This window comes from Cyprinus carpio, chromosome A22 (assembly GCF_018340385.1).
Source record: "Cyprinus carpio isolate SPL01 chromosome A22, ASM1834038v1, whole genome shotgun sequence".
NCBI lineage: Eukaryota > Metazoa > Chordata > Actinopteri > Cypriniformes > Cyprinidae > Cyprinus > Cyprinus carpio.
In genome coordinates this window covers 4427217-4445985 of record NC_056593.1, presented here as the reverse complement: position 1 = coordinate 4445985, position 18769 = coordinate 4427217, and the positions used below count along the sequence as shown (strand labels likewise).

General features: G+C 35.5%; 1 protein-coding gene across 2 annotated transcripts in view; it reads left to right on the top strand.

Annotated features, from left to right (window-relative positions):
* The first annotated feature begins 887 nt into the window (after positions 1 to 887).
* LOC109068889 (acid-sensing ion channel 1B) overlaps positions 888 to 18769 on the top strand; it is a 160565-nt gene continuing 142683 nt past the window's right edge. Inside the window, exons 1-2 of one of the 2 annotated variants that reach the window (XM_042712328.1) lie at positions 888 to 1363; positions 1519 to 2224. In XM_042712328.1, the coding sequence (XP_042568262.1) occupies positions 1860 to 2224 (365 nt within the window). In that variant the 5' untranslated portion in view covers positions 888 to 1363; positions 1519 to 1859. Of the gene's footprint in view, positions 2225 to 18769 lie in introns of both variants that reach the window. The other variant, XM_042712327.1, reaches the window with a different exon arrangement.

Below are 18769 nucleotides of genomic sequence, written 5' to 3'. Positions count from 1 at the left end.
AACCTCTTTTGTAGACTCCAAAGTGAACCAGATCACAAACAGACATAGGCCTACCTGGACAGACCTTTAAGCTCTGAGGATTTTCGCTTCAGTTTGTGGAGTTCATGCAAGTCCATTAACAGACTGACACTTTAAGAGTGTCTCTGAAAGTTGATAATCAGCTGTGGGCCACATCATCAACGCTATTGATTCAGTCAGTGACAGCGACACCCAGCGTTAGCCAATATTGTCACAAACTTGGATTAAAATGCACTCAGTGTAATTTCATGGGTAGGTTCCCTTTCACCCCCTCGGCTGTAAGTTTCTCAGATAATACTGAGTCTTTCTGTATACTCATTTATCACTCAAGCATCTCCTGGTCAACAGGACTGTCCATTCAGATATATGTAATAACTGTGCATCACTTTGATTATGTAGCTTGTTAGTAGCTGTAGTGTATATTTATGGTCTCATCAAGGGGAATTTTTATTGCATTATCTAACAAAAGGAAATACACAGTAATTTACAGAGAAAGACAAACGAATAATATTAAAATTATACATAAAGAGAAAAATTTAAAATTTAAATTATTCTAATATAATAATACAGATTACATAAAATATACAAAATACATAATTTTAATTAGTGGTATAAATAAAAACTGTGCTTTAATGTGAATAATAACGTGCATAAATAAGCAAAATGAAATAAAGTTTGACATCAAGAAACAAAATTTACTTTTTTGTAAAAAATACCTCTATAATTCATAATAAAATATATGATGCATAACGATATGACAGTAAAATCACAATAAAGATATGTAATATATCTAATAATATCGCTCAGTCTCTCTCTCCCTCTCTCTTTTAAGCAATGATCGGGTCAGTGATGCTCAGACAGACAGTGGAGCACTTGCATGAAGGCTTCGTCGCAGTGTGCAGCGTTCATTCCTGACGCGTCTGTCTACATCTGAACCCACTGGACGAACGGGGACTATATAACTTACAACGGAAGACTTTATCTGATATGGAAACGCGTGCCGTGCTGCATTAATTAAAGAAGGGGACATTTTAGTGATGCCAACATCCTGAGAGCATCTGTGTTGTAGTTCGTACCAGCGCGCGTGGTGAAGTTGGATTGCGGATCGCTTATTGTATCGTGCTTGAAACACAATCCGAGCCGCTCTGACACCGCGAATGTGTCTGTGTTGTGTATGGATGTGATTGTGAAGACATTCTCTTTACACCGAGCGATGCGTTTCTGTTGTCTCTGACAACCTTTTGGGGATGTATGCTAATAAATGACCTTAGTTTAGCGTTATCATCACGCTTGTTTTTATGCACATTTCGCTGATTCGACTGGAGGAGACGGAGATAAATTGACGGTACTCGCGCCTTATTCTAGTGAAGCTCCTGAGGATTTAAGAGGAATACATGCTTATATTGCCAGAATAATCTGTAACCATTTTTATTCTTGGATTTTTTTGCAGTTGAGTTCTTTAAACTGTTTTTTTTTTTCTCTCTCTCTCTCTCTGGCTAGTCTGAGGAGCCAAAGTGTGCTTCCTGTGGTGATATCCAACTTTACAGGCTTTATTCAAGTCAGAAATATTATTTATTATGTCTGAATCAATCTGAATAGAGCTTACATCAAACGAACGGGTTAAATCGAATGGAAATAGGACCCATTTAACTTTAAATTGCACAAAATTGCAAAAGGACCCATCATGAAGATGTTGCTGCTTTCAGCGTCTATATAGTGTCACTAGATCCATCTATGCACCTTCTCATAAAGATCAGCTGACCATCTAAAGCGTGAAGTTCTTCCAACCTTCTAAATATTTGCACCTACTTCATTCAAAGAGCTTTTAAACTTCGAGGAACATGGATATTAAAACAGAGTCTGAAGACAATCTGGACTGCGACCAGCCGGTACCCATTGAAGTCTTCGCCAGCAGGTCCACGCTCCATGGCATCTCGCACATGTTCAGTTATGAACGCCAGTGCATCAAACGATGCATCTGGTTAATGTTTTTCATGGGCTCGTTTTCGTTCCTGGTGCTTGTTTGTGTGGACCGCATCAAGTTTTACTTCCAGTACCCCCATGTCACCAAGCTGGACGAGGTCACAGCACCATTGATGGCGTTTCCTGCCATTACCTTCTGCAACCTGAACTCTTTCCGCTTCAGCCGCGTGACGCGCAACGACCTGTACCACGCGGGCGAGCTGCTCGCGCTGTTAAACGGCAGGTGAGTTGTGTATAACATTTTAAAAGGAGAAAATGAGAAGAACAATGGTTGTTTTAAAACTGCCACAGAACAAACGTGTTACAAGAGAGATTTTACCACATATAGTTTCTCTCACAAATAGCGTTATTATTCTGTTTCAAGTTCGTTATCATTACAATACATAACAACTACAACTACATTATTCTTATGCTTTTAGAATTTTTTTTAAAAACTCAAAAGTGCACTAAGAAACATGTTTTAATGAAAGGTAACGTAAACAGAAATTTAGTGACCACTAACGTTTGTCGCCATTTTCTTTGGTTTTATGTAGAAGCTAATACCTTTGTTAATTCTGGCAAAATATCAGAAATCTTTTCTTTATTAAAAATCTACACTTTATCAAACCATTAAAGCTTATCCCCCTATTTAAGCATATTCATATATTTTTAATTTATATTTATTATTACCAAGACAAAGTAAGCGTAAAATCATAAATAATATGATGACCAAGATATTGTAAGCTCAGAGACCTTCTTAGAATTGTTTTGGATATGTTAAGGGTTATATTTTGAATAATATATACTAATATATATTCTGAGTTATTATAGTCTACATACTTGCATATTACACCAAGTTTAGGGAAGCATATATTTTATATTTGTCAACAAATGTTGTGGTTCCATCACATTTGATAAGGTTTGTTTCAAACCTGTCTGAAAAAAGAACTTATAAGAAACGATTTTGCCTTTTATATTTACTTTTGTGGCATTTAATATTTAATCTATTTTTCTGAGGTAACTGGAGGTGGTATTTGAAAGATTTTGTATTGGTTGTAGTTTATATTTTGAATATTACACAATTTAATATTACACAGATGGTTTTTAAAAGCAGTCTCCTAGCAAACACATGGAAACAGAAATTATCTTTGGTTGCTGACAGATAAATGATCTGTTTTATCTCAAGGATTAAGTCTGTATGATTCTCTGAACTTTGATTTGGTTGCCGTCATACACTCTTTGTAATTCAATCCAAATCTGTATTTTAGCTTTGATGGGAGTTGAAAACATAAGCTGTAAACATTCTGCCTTGTTTAAAAAGCGAGGAGAGTTAGAAGGTTGACTTGCCTGTCTGCAAAATAAAAATCATCCCATCACCTCATGAAATCAAAGCCCAGGACAGAAACTAAAAATCAATCATCATATATAACATATAACACAAAACACCATTTGCTTTTCCATTGTGGCGAAAGCGCAGCCATTAGAGAAGCAGAAGTTCTGTTCTGAGTTTGGATTCTTCTCTCAGGACTGTGATTGTCACTCTGCGGTCGGAGCCGCTCCAGAACTCATTGAACACATCAGTGTCTGTATTGGCAGTACAATCTCAGTCTCATCGCTTTTCAATAACAACACATTTGGCAGGAATGAATAATTGATGCCAGGTTTCAACTAATATTCACTTGGCTAGATTACTTTTTGGAAGTATTTTGCATTTGAAGGCTTTCTGGTGTTTATTCATGAATAAACAGCTCATATATCAGTTCCAGATTGAAGCTTCATGCCTGTTCTTTGACATTTTGGTTGGTCTGTTCATGTAAGCATTTAGGGGTCTGAAATGAGACAAGTTCATGGTCAAAGCAAACATAAGACTTTAGGTGAGGTATCTAGCAAGTGGAATGTGGCTGTTAATTTATGTTTATGCTCTTGAGTGTAGATTTTGGTGTCTTGTGGAGACACAATGAGATCTTTTTCTCAGAAGAATCATCTGAAAGGAAGAGGACAGAAAACGTCTCCACCTACTCCCCATTTAACCTCACTAGCTGGGTTTCCATCACCCTGCTTTTATGTGCATTTTGAAGTATCGCATCAGAATCGAGTGATGGAAATGCTGAATTTCGAATAAAAATGCCTTAATTCGCAAAAAACGTTTTTTACGCTCACTTGTGCGAAAAAGGGTTAGTGTGAGTAAGGGGAGATGGAAATGCATTTTGCGAATAAATTCCTCCAAGCGCATCAAAAAATTCACGTGACTTTGCTCTATGGGACGGCAAATCCTGACTAACCAGTGGACTGATCTTGTTCCACAGCATCTGAAATGTTGTTATGGTCATTCAGAAATGCCCGAGCAAAGTCTGACATCAAAGTATTTCTGTATAATTGCATCCCAGAACTGTTAAACGACTGCGTTCCCAAACAGCAGCATCCACCTCCGAAAGCAGTGACCGCATTCACTGTGTTTTGTGCGATATTCCAATATTTCGCAAAAGTTAAATTTGCAACTTTGGATGGAAACCCGGCTACTGTTGTGTAGCATAGAAGAATTTAGATGTTATTTTTCTATCCTGTAATAATTTCAGTGTTAGTTGAGTTACTTAAAAGGCATAGAAGAACTTTTAGTTAGAAGTTCATCAGTCTGTTGTTCACATGTTTTCCTCTATAAAGGCATCGCTAAGGAAACGGGGTTACAGATAGCACATAGCAAGCAACGGGAACCCAATTGCCATGGGAACTGGGCAAGCATCTAGCCAAAGTTTCCACTACTAACTCCTTGCAAACACAGCCATCTGTGTTACTCAATGACCAATCAAATGACCAATTTGCATACTATCTTTACTAAATTGTACAGTATATAAGATTAGGGTAAACAATTTTCAAAACATACTTTTATTTTTTTTGTGGGGGTTATATTACCCACATTCCTTTTTGCTTTTTACACTCTTAATAACATTAACACTCTTAAATGTAAGATCCTAACTGGGAGTTTTTGCACATAGAAGCAGCATTTTGGGTTCCCCAAAGAACAATTTTTACTTAGCGTGAAGAACATTTTAAAAATCTATTTTTTATTTATTTTTTGCTGTAAAGAACCTTTTATGCAATTAAAAGTTTCCTTGAATGTAAAAGGTTCTTCATGGAACCACGGATGCCAGTAAAGAAACTTGGTTTTTGAGGGTGTTTGTTTACACAACAACAATGTACTTAAAATGGAGAAGTTGTTCCTTGTGTTTTTGAGAAGTTTTGCATAGAGACGACAGTATTGTCAAAATGATCCCTGTTCACACGGATCCATGAAAAACGACTAAACACTCTGGCTTATTCATGCCAGTCCAGTAGTTGGTGATGTCATTTTGTAAAGAAACACTATGCACCACATACTTATAGACTGAATACGTAATATGCATGCGCGTGACATCACATTTTCACAATTTGCATTTTTTAGTTTACATGGAGATCATAAATAATTTTCAAAAACTTGCACTTTGAAACACGCTTTCAAAAGTTGCCATTTCCAGGCCCTCAAAATGCTGTTGTCATGTAAATGAATGGTGAAAACGCATAAAGTTTTAGTTGAAAATGGTGCTGTGTAAATGCCCCCTCAGTGCAGTTAACTGGTGAGGAATGTACATGGTCCTAAAAGTGAAGGAAAAAGACTTAAGGCAATGAATTTAGGTAGATTCTAATGCTTGCATGAAAACGCAAACCATATGTTTCAAAAAGGGGGTATGCGGTATCAAGTATCAATGTAATGGCATCGCAGTATTTTCTTGTAAAGTATGTATTTACATTGGTAGTGTAGTTATGTTAGGATGCAACCAGCTACGAATTTGCAGTATTCGTGCTATTGTTTTAAGATCATACACCCTCTTGTGATGTGGCCTTGAGTAAGATGCAGTGACAGCTCAGGCCGATAGTTATCGTGGCATGACAGGCAAAACTTTCCTGCTTTATTCTCTCTGGGATTCATTAGCAGATGTCATCACGGCTCCATTGAGTCTATTAGAGAAGCTTCACTGACGATCACATTCACAGGCAAAGCAAAAGTGATGCTCTTAAATTTAAAATACCCTCAGTTCACCGCGCTTTAGTCAGTCACATCTGAGCAGCATTATATGTTAATGATCCCAAATATACTTTACATAGGAATTGTGTGTGTGCGTGGAAAAATGAATCACTTTTTTGCATCTATTTCTTGACTCGTTATTTGATTAGACAAAAATTATTCAACACTGAATGTTAAATGCAAAACTAGAAAGTATTGGAAGAAAATGTGCTTGTTCTGAAAATGTTGCTGCTTCCAGGTTTCCGAGTGGTTTTATCATGTGGTTATGTGGTTGCTAAGGTGTTCCCAAAATTTTCATAGTGTTTTCCATCGATTCTAAAATCTGCTATGTGGTTGCCAAAATGTTCTGAGTGTTTTTCTTCGTTGCTAAAGTGTTTTTTTTTATCATGTTGCTAGGGCTGCACAATTAATCGAATTTCTAATCGCGATTACAATTATGGATGCCACAGATACATAATCGTTCAAAGCGGCAATTAATCGTTCAAAGTCCACTTATGTTATTCTGCGTGCTTAAGATGTGTTTTTCTTTCTACAAGTTAACTTAAGGGTTTTTCCCATTATTGTAATTTTAGTTTTAGTATAACATAATACCATTCATATTTTTAATTTTTTATAATTTCGAGAAGAAACCAATCCGATGTATAGTTGACATTTGAGGCTTAATACTATAGAAAAGCACTAAATGTTTTTCAGTTGGAGTGTTTTCAGCTTGTTTATTTTCATATTAAAAAATCCGGCATGCAGTTGCATCAAACAATGGTATAAAAATTATTCAATGTAAATTGTGATAATTGTAATTAAATACATTTTTTTCTAATTGCAGCTATTCTAAAATATTTTTCACTAAATGCTATGTACTACTTTTATTATATTGTAATTGTACAATATCTCTATTGAGCAGTGCAGTATTTACGATGATGTGACCTGAAAGAGTCTGGACTCTAAGATCTTTTAAAGCGCCTCACTCATCTTCAAAGATCATTGGATCTGTGTAAATGAGATCAGTTGAGCTGCGCTTCTTTCAGATTTGAATTGTCTTTGTGTCGAGGTTAAACACTCAGAGCATTTCAGTTGATTTATCTTCTTGTTTGCTGACAAACAATCAACTAACACATAAGTTAATTTCTGCCTATTTTATTGTTTAATTAGTTCTATTCTTTCCACCAGTCAAGTATAATGTTTAACAGATGAAAGATTAATGCCAGTGGCCTTGGAGCAAATCTGAATATTGAAAAGTTCAGGGAATATAAGGCAAAGAAAAAATATGAAATGACTAGAGAGTCAGAAAGTGTTCAGGCTTCAGAGACGGTCCATGATCTCTAAGACCTCTAACACATCCTATGTAAGTACATGAGCACAAATGCTTTTAGCTATGCTAGCTCAAATGCGCATGATGTTTTGTTGTGAAATATATTAGAATGCAATTTGTAATTCAACTCAAGTGTGTTGTCAGCGCTGCCACAAGGGATGCAACATTAGCATAAACTCTTCTTCTACAATCAGTTTTTGCTTTCAGCTCAAATATTGTCATGAAAGAGCAGAGTTTCTTCTGTTGAGAATCTTATTGAGAAAGTTAGTGAAAGTCAGTTTATATCCAGCATCCAGAATAGTAATACAATGAAACTCTATCACTCTCTTTAAGTACTTTGTCACAGTAACTATTAATATAAAGTATATTAATATTTTATAGCATATTAAGTTTATTAATATGTAATTATAAATTAACATTAGATTTTATTTTTGTAATAAATATACATATAAAATGATCATATTCTAACTAATATGTAGATTTATTACAAAATACTAAAATATAATATAATTAAAATTGTTTTAATATTATAATTAATATTACATTTCATTATTTTTTATTAAATATAAATATAAATTATAATAAAATAACTTTAGAAATACAAACATGAATATAGTTATAAATGCACTATAAAAATATTAATTAATAGTAATTGTTATAATAAAATAGAAATGGATCTATACACTCAGTAATTATATAATGCATATTATATTAGTAAAATAATATATGAATAATAATATATAGTATATTATAAAAAATGAATATTAATAAATTAATAATTACATCACAATTTATATAATAAGATTTATATTTAGAAATTCATATGCAGTACATGTGTAAGTATAGATACTAGTAATCCTTCGCATTATACATGACATACATATTTTGATTTGGCAGCATCTAATATACTAACGTTTTGTGATTTGGATGGGGGAAAAAAGACACCAGATGTAAAGTGTTTGAAAGAGAGTCTGTTTTCATACCATCAACATCCGTTTCTGAGTTCTTTGGTGCAGGTCTAAGAACTGATGGACAACAGCAAGACGTCGTTCGATTCCCTCCATCAATTATGAGCTGTTACAAAATGATTTTGCAGCTGTGAATCAGTGCGGCCAAAGATCTGTGACGTAAACACATCCACCTGAATACATTCCCACAAACACATCTATGGACATAATTCGACTTCACCAGGGGAAAAAAAGCATTTCCTTGTCCTGCGGTGACAGGATATTTTTGGCCTATCGATCCAGTGTTTTGTTTTGCCTGAGGCCCAGTAAGAGAGAACCGTTGCACAACATATTAGAATGTCACTAGAACAATCTAAATTTTCCAGCACAAGAATCGCAAGCGCGACCCCCGCCCACCAGCATGTTCTCGATTATTAGACACAGCTGGGGGTTTTCCAAAACGCAGCCTGAAATGTGCTCGTTGACATGTGACCTCATCATTCATTAAATCTATTTACTCAACGTTGTGAAGCTGACTGTATTGTATTTGATATGCAATATTTTTAAAGGCCCGTTCAAATCAAGGATAACTATAACGATAAAGATATAGTTTTAAAAATCATCCTAAACTTAAAACAATAGCAATGTCAGACTACCGCTATAAAGATAAAGTTTAGAACAGTTTTGTTCCAGGTGCCGAATGATAAAAACATTGACAGCCAATTAGAATACATCTTGCTTTAAGAACTCAATCGTTTAAATGGGCAGGCGACATAAAAGCAGTGCACTCTGATAATAAACAGAACGTTATTATGCGCTGGTGTGGACGCTAACATTCTTGGTGTGAAGGGGCCTTAAGGCCTCTAAATTATCAGCAGGATCAAAACTTTGCTGAAAAACTTGTTGTACACTATCTTTTTCATGCCTTCTGTGATCTGATTGATAGTTTATACGTTTAGCAAGTACGCTGAAAACAGTTTGTTGTAGAAAGAGTTTTCACTTGGAAATTGCTCACAAGTTTCACAATTAATTACAAAGAACCTGCAAGTAACACATTGAATGAAATGTGAAATTTTGAAGTATAAAAACTGAAATAGTATTTTCTTGTAAAATGTACTCTAGTAGTCTCTTTTATTTAAGTTAAAAAAGTGTTCTTAATAAGTAAAAGCATGTTCAAAAATCATATATTTTTTAAAATAATAATAGCAAATCTACATTTAACAACATCAAGGCAGGACAAATAATATTAACCAATAATATCAATGCCAATAACAAATAATATTAATACCAATTACAGCCAGTTTTCTCATTCCAATAAAATTCCATATCCAAAATCAAGTTCCGCCTCCATTATTTTGCACAAAATATTTTAACTCAGAAATGCATTGCATGTTACACATTATGCGTTAAATGTGTTGTGCATTGTTACTTTCAGTTTAGAACTTTATTTCTTGAATGGAATTACTAGGAGTGCACGATAAATCGCATGCGATATTTAATGCGTAATTAGCGGTAAATCTCCATCACGTGCATGCTTTCACATGGAGCAGCAGAGTCATTGTTAACTGACAAGCTGCACAAAACCACGTTCATATATAAGATTTACCGCTGATTACAGAACCGGCTTTACTGACAAGATGCGCATTAAATATTGCATGTAAATTTTCTTGCAGCCCTAGTAATTAGTCAGCATTATTTTAATATTATTTTAAATGATATACATCTGTTCTGATTGGTTGCAAACTCCTGGCATTTAAAACATCCATTTGGTTTATTTGCAAATAACTGACACAATTCTCTGCAATGTTACTTCCTGTTGCCATGCCGTGAAAAGCCAGTCATGTTGGTGCTGCGGTAAGAGACAAGGCATAGCGACCGGGAGCCGAGGGGGCTTCAGAGGGATTGGAGGGTTGACAAGCTGAAGCAATTAACTTGTGTCTCATAAGCCATGTGATAAACAAGGATTTATCCCCATGTAATTAGCTATGTTTGTGAAACTGCGCCGGTTCTGTGTTCATATACAGGCCCTGCTGTGCTCACTTGCTCTCTGTCATTTCGCACCTTTGTGTCTGGAAAAATGCTCCTGTGATGCTTCACAGTCTGGAAATGGTAACATTATTGTTGAGAGAGTTTAACAGGGCAGGTGGAAGAGCAGAACAGGACGGTCTTGTGGCTAAAGGGCTTGTTTGTTGATGGATGGTTTCAGAGTGTTAGCATGGTTGAATGGATAGTTCACCCAAAAATTTTACTTCTGTCATTTTCTCACCCTCTTGCCATTCCAAACCTGCATGTGTTTCTTTTGTTGAACATAAAAGAAGATATTTTAAAGAATGTGGGTAAGGAAACTGGTCCCTATTGACTTGCATAGTATGGGAGAAATACTATGGAAGTCAATGGGGACCCAAAATTTTTCAAAATATATTCTGTGTTCGACAGAAGAAAGAAACTCACACAGGTTTGAAATAATTTAAGGGTGAGTAAATTGTATTTTGGATAAGTCTTCAGTATGATGGTGTGCTGGTTTCCTAACAGGCTTTAAGCTAGCCACCAATCACCGGCATTAACTTTAAACCTGGTTTAACCAGATGTAGTTGGCGCACCATCTAGACTGGCACCTAAAACCATTTGACTGACTTTTTTTTTTTTTTTTTTTTTTACTGGGAAACACAGAAGATATTTTGAAGAAAATCAATGAAAGTCAATGGGGTCCAAAAACATCATTAAACCCCATTTGACTTTTTTTGACTGTTTTTTTTTTTTTTTTTTCGTTTTTGGGTGAACTATCCCTTTAAGTTGCATGAAAATTAACACAGTTGGCTGTGTTTTTTATACTAGTTTTCAGTATGACAGTGTGCTGGTTTACCAACAGACTTTCAGATACATAGCTAAACAAGCAACTTTATCTTCTAACCTGGTTAATCCAGACTTAATTAGTCCACCAGCACAAAAACAGCATTTAAATGGATAATTCACACCAAATGAAGCTTTGGTTATCATTTACCACCTTTATGTTGTTCGTAACCTATTTGTGACAGACTTTCTAATATGAAACGTAAAAGAAGATATTTTGAAGAATATCATTGAAAATCAAAGTGGTTCAAAAACAAAATTGGACCCCATTGACTTTTCCTGTTTTTCTCTTTAAATAGCAAAAATCATCCTGGACTTGCATGGAAATTCAAGTTTCAAAATAACTTTTATGTAGAGAGTTCCTAATTATGTACATTTGCACAGATTGCACTTTAATATACAGTACAGCGTCTACGTGTGCTGCATGTGTTTACTGCTTTAATGCACAGCCAAACTGCACAATAGGAGAAATTTCTTCTCTGGTTTATTTAAAACAAGTTATTGGCTTCCAGAATAACACCAGCATTGTGAGGGACTCTTACTTTAAATCTCTTGAAAGACTTTTGAGACTTCCCAAACGGTTCGTTCTCAGAGTTAATGCACAATATTGGCGCATTTGTTGCAGCATGACGTTTAATCAAGCCGCGTCTCCTCTCCTGTAAGCTGAGAAGTCTCTTTGTGGAAAACCAGTGTTTATTCTGTGCTGAGAGAGCAATGAGGAAGATGCTCTGTCGTTTGTTATACCATCTTTGGAAAATTAAAGTGCTTATGGTCCATAATCCAATTGCGCCTTTCCCAACTCCACTTCAGCTTCATGCTGATTACTTTAGGGAGTTCTGGCAGGGCAATATTAAAGCTTTACACACACACACACACACACAAAAAAAAACAAAAACACACACACACACACACACACACACACACATACACATATACAGAAACATCCTAACTCAGTTGGAGTTCCTGGCGCCATCTGCTTCCGGTTGCCATCATCAAAAGGTTAGTTTGAATGAAGACTCACAAGAGCAGGAGAAGGTGCAGGAGCCTTGAGGAACCATGTGACAAAGTCAAGACACTACAGACAAAACCATTGTTTTTTTTTTCAGCGGTCAATTTTTGAGATTTTGGGCCATTTATCTTCTAAAATACTAATTTAAGTGTTTTGTTTTAGACTTTATCTGTTTGCGCCTATAGATTTAAATTACAGTACATATATTTAAAGGCCGTTTGTCAAAAACAAATTCTGTTGCATCAGTGACATAAAATTCAGTAGTTTTTGTGTTTTGTGTCGGATCATGTTTGAATGTGCTGAATCATTAATTTTCAGAGGTAGCAACATATATTTGGGTTCGTTGCTCATTGTATGACTTGAAATATAGTGCAAAAGTCATATGTGACCCTGGACCACAAAAGCAGTTTTAAGTTGCTGGGGTATATTTGTAGCAATAGCCAAAAATACATTGTATTGGTCAAAGTGACTGATTTTTCTTTTAGGCAAAAAATCATTACGATATTAAGTAAAGATCATGTTCCATGAATATATTTTGTAAATTTCTAACTGTAAATATATTAAAACTTAATTTTTGATTAGTAATCTGCATTGCTAAGATTTTTTTCAATATTTAGATTTTTTTTGCACCCTCAGATTCCAGATTTTCAAATAGCTGTTTCTCAGCCAAATATTAACAAACCATATATCAATGGAAAGCTTATTTATTCATCTTTCAGATGGTGTATAAATCTCAGTTTCGAAAAATTGACCCTTATGACTGGTTTTGTGGTCCAGGGTCAAATATGGACTACTGTAATGATACTTTTATGATTGTTTTTTTATTTTTTATTTTTTTTGAAGGTTCCTGCTCTGAATTTCAGCTAAACATTTCCTTTTGTGTTCCATTTAGGTGTGCAAATATCAATAATCCTCCAGTGTCCCTTAATGTTCAAATGACAGTACAGTGAAGCACGAACACTTTCATTAGTTCACTGGAAAATAAAGTAATAAACTCACTTGTGGATCACTTCAAGACCGTCTAATGAAGCCGTATCTAAATGCTAAGCTTTCAATATTGACTCAAATATTCTCGCTTTGAACTGACTTTGTCACACTGCTTTGTAAATAACCATATTCTCAGTCTAACAGAGAGAAATGGCACTCCACTCACACTCACAGGTAGGCCTCGCTCGTACAAGCGCTAAGCAAACTGCTCCCAGCAGGCATTTAATAAGAGCGCTGTAACAGGCCACAGGTCGAAATTCAATATTCTCTAAAGGTGAATAAATCACGGATCACAGATCCGTGCCAGATCTCGATGTGGGCTTACTTAGAGCCAGAAAATATCCACCCGTCGAAGCTGAGATGGTGAAGCAGGTGGTCTTAAATTGAGTTAACCTTGAGCTGTGGTCCGTCTTACAGAGCTGTCATTCTTCTGTGCATATTATTAGCAAAGTGAGATATAAAAGGTGAGGCTAGCAGGTTCTCCGGTAAGCAGTAGCAAAGTCCCTTTCAAGGAAAGTCTGATCACACTGTGGCCATATTTGTACCCCCTTCCGAGCAGCTCATCCAAGACCAAGTCCTATCTAAATGTATGGGGAAATCCTGAAATCTCAAAAACATATTTCAAACCAGCAACAATATTTGAAGTGACATTTCCAATTACTTTTATGTTTAAAAACATGTTTTTTCCCTTTATTCCCAGTTTGCTCCAGCAAACTGGGAATAAAGATTAGCAATTATTTCATGACACTAATCTCCTGTATGGCTGTTTCAATGCTAACCTGAGGATGCAGTTACAAACACTGGAAGAATCGGAGCAAAGACCGGAGGACGACACTGGAAGGACTCAATATGAGATGAGATCAGATGTGATGTGCATGTGCATGTTCTTTGCATTATGATTGATAATAAACAGTTCTTGCCATGTCGTACAAAATATTGAATAAATTAAATACGGTTATTCTTACAAACATATCAATTGTTATTTTAAGCGAAAACTATTAATTTGTTATGTCACCATATTAAATCTTGCATGCAGTTAAACATCACAACAAGGCAACATTTTGTGCATACTTTTAAATAAATGTCATGTTTTACAAATATTGAGTTTCTCCTGTCCAAAGCAGCGCAGGCACAAAGTAGTCACCAGGCGATAGGGACAGTGGTAATGAACAAGCAAATCTGTGCAGAGCCCCTCCCCCAAAGGTCCACCAGTCTGTAAAGACTGACGATTGGCTATTTTGACTGGAAGGTAGGACTTCCTTCATTATGGTGGCCATACTGAGCATTGCACTTTTCCCCATTCATAGTAATGCGAGTGGACCGTTTTTATATGTCTATAGTCTTTGGCATCACTCCCACGCTCATGCATGCTTGTTTCTTTTAGTGTGCAGTCCAAAGTTTGCTCAGTTTTTTTGTGATTAATCTGCGGTACACGGACAATCACATTCATCGACATGAGACTACAAACTCACACGTAACTCAGGTGAAACATGATTTCTTTGTCGTTGCACTGGAGTTTGTGATTTGGCACATTTCTATTATGTATTTGCCTCTGTGACTTTAATGCTCGTGTCTCTTAAGTGCGCTTTATTAAACACGAGCTGCCAACTCCTGAGGTAGGTTTAAAAATGCAGAGCAACCTGTTTAGTTTGATTATTTTAGCCAAACTTCATGCAGTCTTTTGGTAAGTTTCTTCCTATAGTCACTGTTAAGTAAAACCCTATGCGGGACTGTTCTCTTGATCCCGCTGCCGCTGAATTTCTGACCATTAGCCTACCACCCGCTCCCACTATTTTCGTGTCCACTCCCGCTCGCTCCTGCAAACATTCTAATGTATATAATTTTCACGCATCAGATAGCTGCTATCAATATGCGGGGTATTGAAATCACTTTTGAACAAGCGGTTGCTATTCACCACCATGCATGCTCTGTGTAAAGGAATATTTTACAAGATAAGATACTTGTCAATGAATTCAGGATCTGTTGAGCAGCAAATTCTCCACCATGGTCTTGTCAGTCTTCTCTCCTTACTCTCCACCTGTGATCAGTGAAATCTGACTCTGCAGCTCGTGTTGGATGCAGGGTTGTGAAGTCCACCATTTTTTTCACGGAATTGGGCAACTTTTATACCAGGGGTCTACAAACTTGGTCCTGGAGGGCCGGTGTCGTGCAGTGTTTAGCTCCAACCCTAATTAAACACACCTGAACCAGGGCTGCGTTCAGCCCCAACAAAACGGTGCAACGTTTTTTAAACTGAAACAGTGGTGCGTTGAACACCCTGTTCTGATGACACAAGAGTTGCAACTATGGCAGCTGAGAAGCCCATTCTTTGTGTTCTTTTTGAAGAATTTTCGGAGCCAGATGAAATTGGTATAAATACGTATTTAATACTGCAAAATACACTCGATGTTACAGTCATTGCCCTTGCCCTACAGAATAAAAGAGAGCATCCCAATCGAGTGAAGGGATTTGTGGAAACTGTGCTTCCTAATTATTGTGATCCAACATTTGCCTCGAGACTGTGTTATGATCTATATGAGCTTATTATTTTTATTGTGAGTATTAGGCTTATCATTATTGCTGATCACTGTTGTTGTGCTATGTTATTGTAATATTTACCATTATATAATCAGAGGGGTATAGAAAAGTTTATGAAAGTGTCACTCCATAACACAATAGCAAAATATATAAATATGTATGGTATTTTTGTTGCATTAATCAGTATTTAGCACACCTTCCTAAGGAAAGGATATGGATCAGAAGACATTGCATTTACTAAATAATATTTAGACAGACTTAAAGAATTTCCAGATATATACTTACGCTCTTATTATTTTAGTTATTTTGCCTTTAATGTAAATAAACGTGCAAACAATATACTTGCTTTTGTGAATTTATTTTGATGTTAATTACATTGTGCAAGCTGTCTCTTTAACATTGCGTGGTTTATAGACACGTTTCTGCTGACTGAGCTGACATGTTTGACACACCCACCAAACAAGAGAAAACATATCTCAAACCACGTTGCACACCGTTTCCAGGAAACATGTCGTTCAAACCGGAAACCTTAGCAAAACGGTGCACACCGGTTTGAGTTTGAACTTGTCCCAGCTAATTAAGGTCTTACTAGGCATACTAGAAACTAATAGGCTGGTGTGTTGAGGCAAGTTGGAGCTAACCTCTACAGGACACTCTCCGGATGGCCAACGAGAGGATACCACAAATAATAATGTTATGAACCTTAACTGAAGCTGACCACCTGTTATCACATAAATCCTCATGGTTCTGAGAGGTGCTAACAGTGTTTCTGGGAGTAGCTGCAAGGAAATCCTCACAGGATCATGTCAGAGGAACAGTTGGAGGATTTTCAATTTAGCTTTGGCCGTTCGCCACTCTTTCCGAGAGCAGAGGGAGAAATTATTGTGAGCTGGAATCTTGTCTCAGTTTTGGTTTTTATTTCTAGATAAAATCAAAATTGAGTATTTACCATTTGTTGTTGGTCTTATTGTGAGTGTCTTATTTTAAAGAAAAACAAATCATGTAATTTCAAAGAAAGAATGAAAAATGTTTGTCTTTGTAATCGTTCATCATAATTAAATAGAAATATCTGGACTTAAGTCAAAATAGTATTATCAACATATTTAAAATTGACTATTTGGTTTGTACAGTACATGTTTCTGATCTTGATGTTAATGTTTAATCTCATATTTTAAAGAAAAATTATATGTTTCTGGTCAAACTTAAATTGACTATATATAAAATGTATTAACTTTAATATATAATTCTGGTCTTATTGTGAATGTTTCATCTCTTATTTTAAAGAAAAAATAAATAAACCAAGAAAAAATGTTTGTAATTTTTTCATTAAAAACAAAAAAGAAATAACAATAATAAAACAAAAACACAACTAATATATAAAAAAAATAATAATAATAAGAAAACACTGACTCATCTGTGTTTTAAAGAAATAAACTATTTAAATTAACTGTTTTTGTAATCTTTCATCAAAATTAAACTGAAACATTAAGATGTAAGTCAAAATAATATTGATAAAATCAAAATTGACATGGTTAATATATGTTACAGGTGTTATTGTGAAATATATTTCATCTGTTTTTTTTTTAAGAAAAACAAAAAAGTTTGTCTCAATCTGTCATCAGAATTAAATATCAAGATGCAAGTCAAAATAGTATTAATTATTATGAGTTATTAATTATTATTATTATTATTACAGTCAGAATCAAAAATGACTATTTACATCTTATTGTTATTTATGAATGAAATAAAGCCCTGCACGTTATTTTATTTTGTTAAACTGTAGTTGTAAAGTGAAATGGCATGTGAATGAAGTTTTATGTTGGTTTGAAATATGTGTCTTTTTTAAATAAAAATGATTTGGTTTGAAGGGAATGATTAACAAGCCACTTATGAAATTCCAGCTAATAAGATCTACTTCAAGCTTGACGAATTCCACAGCTAATTGACGTTATTTTTCTGACTTGTGGTGATTAATAGCAAGGGGCCCCAAACAGGAAGTTCCTCCTGTCATGTGATGCTCCTCTCCTACAATAAACACAAGATGTTCTCAGTGTCATGCATGTACATGTGAAACTCTGATGCTATGAAGAGAAGAAGAAAAGACCAGGTAAAATCTAAATGCATTTTCTAATGTCATGTTAGTCTTTATTGAGATACAAGTAAGAAATCGAGTCTATAACAGAGCTATATGTTGAATCAGATAGCAGTGTTAGTGGTGTACTTGATGTTCCAGTCTGTGATGTGTTTAATTTAGCCCCAGCAGCTGTACGTGAGAATGTTTGTCTTGGAGATTTGAAGATGTGATGATATGTCAGCTACCTCAGATTATCATACTCCGCATCCGTTTAGTATTGCAGAAATGTTATCTATTTTAAAACCAATCACACAATCACAGGAAATGTTATTTTTTTAGACTTTTCTCTTCTATGGATTCTCAGTTATATATAAACGTTGGAAATGTTTCTTCTTCTATTCCTTTGGAGAAATAAAATAGACACTGTAGTTGTCATACAGTAGGGGAAGTCGTGGCCTAATGGTTAGAGAGTTTTGACTCCTAACCCCAGGGTTGTGGGTTTGAGTCTCAGGCCGGCAATACCACGACTGAGGTGCCCTTGAGCAAGGCACTGAACCCCCAACTGCTCCCCGGGCGCCGCAGCATAAATGGCTGCCCACTGCTCTGGGTGTGTGTTCACGGTGTGTGTGTGTGTTCACTGCTGTGTGTGTGCACTTTGGATGGGTTAAATGCAGAGAACGAATTCTGAGTATGCGCATTGAATATCTTTTGATCATTTGATGAGATGTTTAAACTCGTACTGATATAAAATTAACGTGGAGCGCATTGAATATCTTTTGATCATTTGATGAGATGTTTGAATTCGTACTGAGATCTTAAACTTTTGATTGCAGACATCTCTTCTGAAACTTATTTGAGATTACTAGGGTCTTAGGAGAAACTTCTGAGATGCAGGAGACTTCTGTTAACATCTCCATTTGCTCTTAAAAATAATCATCAATACTTAACTTAAAAAATTTTTAAATTTAACTAAACTTTTTAATATATTATAAGAAAAATAAAAAAAAACATCCAA